Below are 12,267 nucleotides of genomic sequence, written 5' to 3' on the forward strand. Positions count from 1 at the left end.
TTCGGTGCATTATTATATGACAGCTAGAGACTGAGTGTGAACGAATGGGGCCTTTGGTGTCTTTTCCTAGCGCTACCTCGCACATATGAGGGGGAGGGGGCTGTTATTCCATGTGTGGCGAGGTGGCGATGGGAACAAATAAAGGCAAACAGTATGGATTATGCACATGTGTATATATGTATATGTCTGTTTGTGTATATATATGTGTACATTGAGATGTATAGTTATGTATATTTGCGTGTGTGGACGTGTATGTATATACATGTGTATGTGGGCGGGTTGGGCCATTCTTTCGTCTGTTTCCTTGCGCTACCTCGCTAACTCGGGAGACAGCGACAAAGCAAAATAAAATAGATAAATAGATGAATATATTTATTTATTTGCTTTGTCGCTGTCTCCCGCGTTAGCGAGGCAGCGCAAGGAAACAGACAAAAGAAAGGCCCAACCCGCCCACATACGCATGTATATACATACACGTCCACACACGCAAATATACAAACCTATACATCTCAATGTACACATATATATACACACACAGACATATACATATATACACATGTACATAATCCATACTGTCTGCCTTTACTTGTTCCCATCGCCACCTCGCCACACATGGAATAACAACCCCCTCCCCCATCTTGTGTGCGAGGTAGCGCTAGGAAAAGACACCAAAGGCCACTTTCGTTCACACTCAGTCTCTAGCTGTCATATAATAATGCACCGAAACCACAGCTCCCTTTCCATATCCAGGCCCCACACAACTTTCCATGGTTTACCCCAGACGCTTCACATGCCCTGATTCAACCCATTGACAGCACGCCGACCCCGGTATACCACATCGTTCCAATTCACTCTGTTCCTTAAACGCCTTTCACCCTCCTGTATGTTCACGCCCCGATCACTCAAAATCTTTTCACGTCATCTTTCCATCTATAATTTGGTCCCCCACTTCTCCTCGTTCCCTCCACCTCTGACACATATATCCTCTTGGTCAATCTTTCCGCACTCATTCTCTCAATGTGACCAAACCATTTCAAAACACCCTCTTCTGCTCTCTCAACCACACCCTTATTATTTCCACACGTCTCTCTTACCCTTACATTACTTACTCGATCAAACCACCTCCCACCGCATATTGTCCTCAAACATCTCATTTGCAGCACATCCACCCGCCTGCGCACAACTCTATCCATAGCCCACACCTCGCAACCATACAACATTGTGTTGGAACAACTATTCCTTCAAATATACCCATTTTTGCTTTCCGAGATAATGTTTTCGACTTCCAAACATTCTTCAAGGATCCAAGAATTTTCGCCCCCTCCCTCACAATATGATTCATTTCCACTCCCAGATATCTAAGACACTTTACTTTCTCCAGTTTTTCTCCATTCAAACTTACCTCCCAGTTGACTTAACCCTCAACCTTACTGTACTTAATAACCTTGCTCTTATTCACATTTACTCTTAACTTTCTTCTTTCACACACGTTACCAAACTCAGTCACCAGCTTTTGAAGTTTCTTACAGGAATCAGCCACCAGCGATGTATCATCAGCGAACAAAAACTGACTCACTTCTCAAGCTCTCTCATCCACAACAGACTGCATACTTTCCCCTCTTTCCAAAACTCTTGCATTCACCTCCCTAACAACCCCATCCATAAACAAATTAAACAACCATGGAGACGTCACACACCCCTGCCGCAAACCTACATTCACTGAGAACCAATAACTTTCCTCTCTTCCTACACGTACACATGAATTACATCCGCGATAAAAACTTTTCACTGCTTCTAACAACTTGCCCCCCACACCATATATTCGTAAAACCTTCCACAGAGCATCTCTATCAACTCTATCATATGCCATCTCTAGATCCATAAATGCTACATACAATCCATTTTTTTTTCTAAGTATTTCTCATATACATTCTTCAAAGCAAACACCTGATCCACACATCCTCTACCACTTATGAAACCACACTGCTCTTCCCCAATCTGATGCTCTGTACATGCCTTCACCCTCTCAATCAATACCCTCTCATATAATTTACCAGGAATACTCAACAAACTTGTACCTCTGTAATTTGAGCACTCACTCTTGTCCCCTTTGCCTTTGTACAATGGCACTATATATATATATATATATATATATATATATATATATATATATATATATATATATATATATATATATATATATATATATATATATATATATATATATATATATATATATATATTTTTTTTTTTTTTTTATTTGTTTGCCGCTGTCTCCCGCGTTTGCGAGGTAGCGCAAGGAAACAGACGAAAGAAATGGCCCAACCCACCCCCATACACATGTACATGTACATACACGTCCACACACGCAAATATATATACCTACACAGCTTTCCATGGTTACCCAAGACGCTTCAAATGCCCTGATTCAATCCACTGACAGCACGTCAACCCCCGGTATACCACATCGATCCAATTCGCTCTATTCCTTGCCCTCCTTTCATCCTCCTGCATGTTCAAGCCCCGATCACACAAAATCTTTTTCACTCCATCTTTCCACCTTCAATTTGGTCTCCCTCTTCTCCTCGTTTCCTCCACCTCCGACACATATATCCTCTTGGTCAATCTTTCCTCACTCATTCTCTCCATGTGCCCAAACCATTTCAAAACACCCTCTTCTGCTCTCTCAACCACGCTCTTCTTATTTCCACACATCTCTCTTACCCTTACGTTACTTACTCGATCAAACCACCTCACACCACACATTGTCCTCAAACATCTCATTTCCAGCACATCCACCCTCCTGCGCACAACTCTATCCATAGCCCACGCCTCGCAACCATACAACATTGTTGGAACCACTATTCCTTCAAACGTACCCATTTTTGCTTTCCGAGATAATGTTCTCGACTTCCACACATTCTTCAAGGCTCCCAGGATTTTCGGCCCCTCCCCCACCCTATGATCCACTTCCGCTTCCATGGTTCCATCCGCTGCCAGATCCACTCCCAGATATCTAAAACACTTTACTTCCTCCAGTTTTTCTCCATTCAAACTTACCTCCCAATTGACTTGACCCTCAACCCTACTGTACCTAATAACCTTGCTCTTATTCACATTTACTCTTAACTTTCATCTTTCACACGCTCTATCAAACTCAGTCACCAGCTTCTGCAGTTTCTCACATGAATCAGCCCGCCAGCGATGTATCATCAGCGAACAACAGACTCACTTCCCACAACTGACTGCATACTTGCCCCTATTTCCAGAACTCTTGCATTCACCTCCCAAACAACACCATCCATAAACAAATTAAACAACCATGAAGACATCACACACCCTTGCCGCAAACCAACATTCACTGAAAACCAATCACTTTCCTCTCCTTCTACACGTAAACATGCCTTAAATCCTCGATAAAAACTTTTTACTGCTTCTAACAACTTGCCTCCCACACCATATATTCTTAATACCTTCCACAGAGCATCTCTATCAACTCTATCATGTGGCTTCTCCAGATCCATAAATTCTACATACAAATCTATTTCCTTTTCTAAGTGTTTCTCACATACATTCTTCAAAGCACACACTTTATCCACACATCCTCTACCACTTCTGAAACCACACTGCTCTTCCCTAATCTGATGCTCTGTTCATGCCTTCACCCTCTCACTCAGTACCCTCCCATATAATTTCCAAGGAATACTCAGCAGACTTATACCTCTGTATTTTGAGCACTCACTCTTATCCCTTTTGCCTTTCTACAATGTCACTATGCACGCATTCCGCCAATCCTCAGGCACCTCACCATGAGTCATACATACATCAAATAGCCTTCCCAACCAGGCAACAATACAGTCACCCCCTTCTTTAATAAATTCCACTGCAATACCATCCAAACCCACTGCCTTGCCGGCTTCCATTTTCCACAATGCTTTTACTACCTCTTCTCTGTTTACCAAATCATTTTCCCTAACCCTCTCACTTTGCACACCACCTATGTCTGCCACTCTATCATCAAAAACATTCAACAAATCTTCAAAATACTTACTCCAACTCCTTCTCACATCACCGCTACTTGTTATTACCTCCCCATTAGCCCCCTTTACTGAAGTTCACATTTGTTCCCTTGTCCTACGCACTTTATTTACCTCCTTCCAAAACATCTTTTTATTCTCCCTAAAATTTGATGATACTCCCTCATCCCAACTCTCATTTGCCCTCTTTTTCACCTCTTGCACCTTTCTCTTGACCTCCTGCCTCTTTCTTTTATACCTCTCCCTCTCATTTGCATTTTTTCCCTTCAAAAATCGTCCAAATGCCTCTCTCTTCTCTTTCACTAATAATCTTACTTCTTCATCCCACCACTCACTACCCTTAATAACTTGCCCACCTCCCACGCTTCTCATGCCACAAGCATCTTTTGTGCAAGCCATCATTGCTCCCCTAAATACATCCCATTCCTCCCCCACTCCCCTTACCTACTTTGTTCTCACTTTTTTCCATTCCGTACTCAATCTCTCCTGGTACTTCCTCACACAAGTCTCCTTCCCAAGCTCACTTACTCTTTCCACTCTTTTCACCCCAACATTCTCTCTTCTTTTCTGAAAACCTCTACAAATCTTCTCCTTCGCCTCCACAAGATAATGATCAGACATCCTTCCAGTTGCACCTCTCAGCACATTAACATCCAAAGGTCTCTCTTTCGCGTGCCTATCAATTAACACGTAATCCAGTAACGCTCTCTGGCCATCTCTCCTACATGTATACGTATACTTATGTATATCTCTCTTTTAAACCAGGTATTCCCAATCACCAGTCCTTTTTCAGCACATAAATCTACAAGCTCTTCACCATTTCCATTTACAACACTGAACACCCCATGTACACCAATTATTCCCTCAACTGCCACATTACTCACCTTTGCCTTCAAATCACCCATCACTGTAACCCGGTCTCGTGCATCAAAACTTCTAACACACTCATTCAGCTGCTCAGAAAACATTTGCCTCTCATGATCTTTCTTATCATTCCCAAGTGCATATGCACCAATAATCACCCATCTCTCTCCATCAACTTTCAGTTTTACCCACGTTAATCTAGAGTTTATTTTTTTACACTCTATCACATGCTCCCACCACTCCTGTTTCAGGAGTAGTGTCACTCCTTCCCTTGCTCTTGTCCTCTCACTAACCTCTGACTTTACTCCCAAGACATTCCCAAACCACTCTTCCCCTTTACCCTTGAGCTTCGTTTCACTCAGAGCCAAAACATCCAGGTCCTTTACCTCAAACATACTACCTATCTCTCCTTTTTTCTCATCTTGGTTACATCCACACATATTTAGACACCCCAATCTGAGCCTTCGAGGAGGATGAGCACTCCCCACGTGACTCATTCTTTTCTTTCCCCTTTTAGAAATTAAAATACAAGGAGAGGAGTGTTTCCAGTCCCCCTCCCCGGATCCCGTCCCCTTTAGTCGCCTTGTACGACACGTGAGGAATGCGTGGGAAGTATTCTCTCTCCCTTATCCCCAGGGATATTATGACAACCGCTGTTTCCCTCATCCGCGAGGTGGAGCCAGAAGTACAGACAAAAAGGCCACACACCTTTCACACTCAGTGTCTTGCTGTTCAAGTTTAATGCACCGAAACCACAGCTCCTCATCCGCATCCAGACCCCACAAATCTTTCCATAGTTTACCCCAGACGCTTTACATACCCTATTTCAGTCCTCTTCTCCCTTTTCTGCTCTCTCAACCATTAATTCCACACATTTCTCTTATCCTTACATTACTTACTTTTTCAAACCGCCTCGCACCACATGTCCTCAGACATTTCATTTCCAACACATCCACCCTCCTCCGTACGACCCTATCTATGACCCATGCCTCGCAACCATATAACACTGTTGGATCTACTATTCCTTCAGACATAACCAATTTTGCTCTCCGAGATAACGTTCTCCCCCTCAACACATTCTTCATTGATCTTAAAACCTTTGCCCTCTCGCCTACCCTGTGGCTCACTTCCGCTTCCATGGTTCCATCCACTGGTAGGTCCACTCCCAGATATCTAAAACATTTCACTTCCTTCACTTTTTCCCCATTCAAACTTACATCCCAATTAACTTGTCCCTCAACCCTACAGAACCTAATAACCTTGCTCCTACTCACATTTACTCTCAACTTCCTCCTTTCACACACTTTTACAAACTCGGTGACAAACCTCTGCAGTTTCTCACAAGATTCACCTACTAGAGCTGTATCATCGGCGAACAACAACTGACTCAATTCCCAAGCCCTATTATTCACAACAGACTGCATGCTCGCTCCTCTCTCTAAAATCCTTGCATTTACCTCCCTAACCATCCCATCCATAAGCAAATTAAACAGCCTTTGGTACATCACACACTCCTGCAGCAGACCGACATTCTTTGGGAATCAATCACACACCTCTCCTCCTACTCGTACACATGCCTTACATCCTTGGTAAAAAAAATTCTCTGCTTTTAGCAACTTACCTCCTACACCATATACTCTTAAAACCTTCCACAAAGAATCCCTATCAACCCTATCTTATGCCTTCTCCAGATCCATAAATGCTACATGTAAATCCACTTGTTTTTCTAAGTATTTCTCACATACATTCTTCAAAGCAAATACCTGATCCACACATCCTCCGCCACGTCTACAATACACTGTTCTTCCCGTATAATTTCCTAGGAATACTCAACAAACTTACGCATTTGTAGTTTGAACACTCACTTTCATCCCCTTTGTCTTTGTATAATGACACTATACATGCATTCCGCCAATCCTCAGGCACTTTACCATGGTCCATACATACACTGAATATCCTTACCAACCAATCAACAACAGTCAACCACTTTATTAATAAATTCCAGTGCAACACCATCCAAGCCGGATTTCATCTTCCTCAAAGCTTTCACTGCCTCATTTTTCTTCAACAAATTATTCTCCCTAACTCTCTCATTTCGCACACCAGCCCGACCAAAGCATCCTATATCTGCCGCTCTATCTTCAAACACATTCAACACACCTTCAAAATACTCACTCCATCTCCTTCTCACTCCATCACTATCTATTGTCATCTCCTCACTTGCTCCCTTCACCGATGTTCGCATTTGTTCTCTTGTCTTATGCACGATATTTAACTCTTTCGAAAACATCTTTTTATTCTCCCTAAAGTTTAATGATATTCTTTCACCCCAACTATCATTTGCCTTCTTTTTCAACCCTTGCTCCTTTCTCTTGACCTGTTGCCGCCTTCTTTTTTACATATCCTAGTCATTTGCACTATTGTCCAAAAGCCTCTCTTTCTCTTTCACTAATAATCTTACTTCCTTATCCCACCACTCCTTACCCTTTCTAATCTGCACACCTCCCACCCTTCTAATGCCATATGCATCTCTTGTGTAAGCCATCACTGCTTCCCTAAATGCATCCCATTCCTCGCCCACTTCTCTCACGTCATTTGCTCTCACCTTTTGCCATTCCACACTCAATCTCTCCTATTACTTCCTCACACAAGTCTCCTTTACAAGCTCACTTACTCTCACCACTCTCTTCTCCCCAACATTCTCTTTTCTTCTCTGAAAGCCACTACAATTCTTCACCTTCGCCTCCACAAGAGGCGTCCCTCCAGCTGCCCCTCTCAGCACATTAACATCCAAAAGTCTCTCTTTTGCACACCTTTCAATTAACACAAAGTCCAATAATGCCCTTTTACCATCTCTCCTACTCACATACGTATACTTGTGTATATCTCTCTTTTTCAACCAGGTATTCCCAATCACCAGTCTTTTCTCAGCACACAAATCCACAAGCTCTTCACCATTTCCCCTTACAACACTGAATACCCCATGTACACCAATTATAACCTCAACTACCATGTTACCCACCTTTGCAGTTGAATCACCTATCACTATAACCCGGTCTCGTGCATCAAAGCTGCTAATACACTCACTCAACTGCTACCTAAACACTTGCATCTCATGATCCTTCTCATGGCCACGTGCATGAGCACCGATAACCCATCTCTCTCCATCCACTTTCAGTTTTACCCACATCAATCTTGAATTTACTTTCTTACACTCTATCACACGTCCCACAACTCCTGCTTCAGTTGGAGTGCTACTCTGTCTTCAGCTCTGATCCTCTCACCAACACCTGACTTTACTCCCAAGACATTTCCAAACTATCTTCCCCTGTACCCTTGAGCTTCGTTTCACTCAGAGCCAAAACAATCCAAGTTTACTACCTTAAACATACTACCTCGCCTTCCCTCTTCACATCTTGTTTACATCCACACACATTCAGACACCCCCAATCTGAGCCTCCGAGGAGGATGAGGACTTACCGCTTAGTTCCTTCTTTTGTTTCCTTTTAGAAATTGAAATACCAGAAGGGGAGGGTGTCCAGTCCCTAGCTCCCGCCCCCTTTAGTCGCCTTCTACGACACGCAAGGACTACGGAGGTGTAATTCTTTCTCTTCTCCTTTAGGGATGTTTAAATATTCAAATATTTGGAAGTATCAAAGTCTTCTATCTTGTTACAATCATTATTCTACCTTCATTTCAATCGAAAATACGATCCTCCAGCGGTTGCTGGCATATTGATTTCGCACGAGACCACTTACTTCTGAGGCTTTTTGTTTTTCTTCGGTCAACGTTTTACTGTAAGAAAATCCTTACAAATGCAATGTTGAGTACGTATACTACACAATTTCCCAAACAATGAATGCTCTATGAATCAGGGGAGTACAGAGTAATATAAGACTCTTACCTGTCAAAAGAGATTGCCATTAGGGTGAACACACTGGCGGCTATGGTTACGTTCGCCATAAAGTTGCTGATGGTGCAGTAAACAGAACCAAATGGCCAGTCGCTGTGAAATACAGAAGAAAAAGATTAACCAATATTGTGTATATACATACATACGTGCACGAATGCACATATACAAAGGCGTACGTATATACATATTCCAGTTGATATATAAATAGGCATTAGCCATACATTTATTTATCTATTCATTCATTATACTTAATCGCTGCTTCCCGCGTCACCGAGGTAGCACCAGGAAACAGGCAAAGAATGGCCTATCCACTCATATACACATATTTATACATAAATGCCCATACACGCACATATACAAATATATACATATCAACATATATATACATATATACACACATACACAAACAGACATATACATATATACGCATGTATATATGCTTGCCTTCATTTACTCCTGGCGCTAACCCGCCCCACAGAGAACATCATTGCTACCCCCTGCTTTAGTGAGGTAGCGCCAGGAAAACAGACAAAGCAAGGCCACATTCGGTCACACTCAGTCTCTAGCTGTCATGTGTGATGACCTGAAACCACAGGTCCCCATCCACTTCCAGACCCCACATACCTTTCCAAGGTTTACCCCAGACGCTTCACATGCCCTGGTTCAGTCCATTAACAGCACGTCGACCGCAGCGTACCATATCATTCCAATTCACTCTATTCCTTACACGCCTTTTACCTTCCTGCACGTTCAGGCCCCGCTAAAAATCTTTTCCACTCCATCCTTCCACTTCCAACTTCGTCTCCCGCTACTCCTTGTTCCCTCCACCTCAGACACATATACCCTCTTTGTCAATCTTTCCATATTCATTCTCACCACATGTACAAACCATTTCAACGCACCCTCTTCTGCTCTCTCAGCAACACTCCTTCTATTTCCACACATCTCTCCTACCTTTTCATTACTTACTCAAGCAAACGACCTCACATCACATACTGTCCTCAAACTTTTAATTTCCAACAAATCCACCCTCCTCTGTACAACCCTATCATAGTATAGCCCATGCCTCGCAACCATAGAACATTATTGGAACTACTTTTCATTCAAGCATAACCATTTTTGCTCTCCGAGATTACGTTTCTCCTTCCAGACATTCTTCATCGCTCCCAGTACCTTCGCCGTCTCCCCCACCCTGTGACTCACTTCCGCTTCAATGGTGCCATTCGCTGTTAAGTCCTCTCCTAAATATCTAAAACATTCCACTTCCTTCAATTTTTCTCCATTCAAACTCACATCCCACTTGTGCCTCAACCCTACAGAACCTAATAACCTTGCTCTTATTCAAATTTGCTCTCAACTTTCTCCTTTCACACGCTTTACCAAACTCAGTCACCAGCTTCTGCAGTTTCACACACGAATCAGCCACGAACAATAACTGTCTCACTTCCCAGTCCCTCTCATCCCTAATAAGCTGCACACTCGCCCCTCTCTCCAAAACTTTTGTATCTACATTCCTAACCACCCCATACAAAAAAAATTAACCAACCATGCGGACATTACACACCCCTGCTGCACACCGACATTCACTGGAAACTAGTCACTCATCTCTCCTACTCGTACACATGCCTTTACATCCTTGGTAAAAAAATTTCATTGCTTCTAACAACTTACCTTCCAAACCACATATTCTAAAAACCTTGCACAAAGCACCTCTATTAACACTATTTTATGCCTTCTCCAGATCCATAACTGCTACATAGAAACCCATCTGTTATTCCAAGTATTTCTCACATACATTCTTCAAAGCAAACGCCTGAACTACGCACCCTCTAACCCTTCTGAAACCACACTGCTGTTTCCCCAATCAGATACTCTGTACATGCTTTCAACCTCTCAATCAATACCCTCCCATGTAATTTTCCAGGGATACTCAACAAACGTACACCTCTGTAGTTTGAACATTCACTTTTATCCCCTTTGCCTTTGTGCAATGGCACTATGCATGCATTCCGCCAATCCTCAAGCACTTCACTGTGGTACATACATACATTGAATATCCGTACCAACCAATCAACAACGCAGTCACCCTCGTTTTTAATAACTTCCACTAAAAGAAAGCGGCAGGAGGTCAAGATAAAGGAGCAAAGGTTTAAAAGTAAGGCAAATGAGAGTTGGGGTGAAAGAGTATCAATAGATTTTAGGGAGAATAAAATGATGTTTTCGAAGGAGGTAAAAAGTTGGAACATCGGTGAGGGGGCAAGTGGGGAGGTAATAGCAGGTAGAAATGAAGCGAGAATGAGATGGAATGAGTGTTTTGCAGGTTTGTTGAATGTATTTGATGAAAGAATGGCAGAGATAAGGCATTTTGGCTGGGGTAGTGTGTGAATTAAGAAGGTTAGGGAGAATGGTTTGGTAAAGAGAGAAGAGATTGTGAAAGCTTTGCGGAAGATGACAGCCGGCAAGGCAGTGGGTTTAGATGTTATTGCAGTGGAATTTATTAAAAAGATAGATGACTATATTGTTGACTGGTTGGTAAGGTTAATTAATGTATGTATGACTCATGGCGAGGTGCCTGAGGATTGGAGGAATGCTTGCGTAGTGCCATTGTACAAAGGCAAAGGGGATAAAACTGAGTGCTCAAATTACAGAAGCATAAGATTGTTGAGTATTACTGGGAAATCATATGGGAGGGTATTGGTTGAGAGGGTGAAGGCATGTGCAGAGCATCAGATTGGAGACGAGCAGTGTGGTTTCAGAAGTGGTAGAGGAGGTTTGGATCAGGTGTTTGCTTTGAAGAATGTATGTGAGAAATACTTAGAAAAGCAAATAGATGTGTATGTAGCATTTATGGCTCTGGAGAATGCTTATGATGGAGTTGATACAGATGCTCCGTGGAAGTTATTAAGAATACATGGTGCGGGGGATCAAGTTGTTAGAAGCAAGGAAAAGTTTTTATCGAGGATGTAAGGCATGTGTACGTTTAGGAAGAGAGGAAAGTAATTGGTTCTCAGTGAATATTGGTTTGCAGCAGGGATGTGTAATGTTTCCATAGTTGTCTAATATATTTATGGATGGGGTTCTTAGGGAGGTGAATGCAAGAGTTTTGGAGAGAGGGGCAAGTACGCAGTCTGTTGTGGATGAGAGAGCTTGGGAAGTGAGTCACTTATTTTGCTGATGATATAACGCTGATGGCTGATTCGTGTAACAAACTAAAGAAGCTGCTGAAGAGTTTGGTAAAGTGTGTGAAAGAAGAAAGCTGAGAGTAGAAATGAAAAAGAACAAGGTTATTAGGTACAGTATTGTTAAGGGACAAGTCAATTGGAGGTAAGTTGAATGGAGAAAAACTGGAGGAAGTGAAGCGTTTTAGATATCTGGAAGTGGACTTGGCAGCGGATGGAACCATGGAAGCGGAAATGAGTCATAAGGTGGGGGAGGGAGCGAAAGTTCTGGGAG

General features: G+C 42.5%; 1 protein-coding gene across 1 annotated transcript in view; it reads right to left on the reverse strand.

Moving 5' to 3' along the window:
- LOC139756493 (tachykinin-like peptides receptor 86C) overlaps positions 1-12,267 on the reverse strand; it is a 277,144-nt gene that overhangs the window by 189,809 nt on the left and 75,068 nt on the right. Inside the window, exon 3 of the mRNA XM_071675936.1 lies at positions 8,806-8,907. Within this exon, the coding sequence (XP_071532037.1) occupies positions 8,806-8,907 (102 nt within the window). The remainder of the gene's footprint in view (positions 1-8,805; positions 8,908-12,267) is intronic.

The sequence above is a fragment of the Panulirus ornatus genome, chromosome 22 (genome assembly GCF_036320965.1).
Source record: "Panulirus ornatus isolate Po-2019 chromosome 22, ASM3632096v1, whole genome shotgun sequence".
Lineage (NCBI taxonomy): Eukaryota > Metazoa > Arthropoda > Malacostraca > Decapoda > Palinuridae > Panulirus > Panulirus ornatus.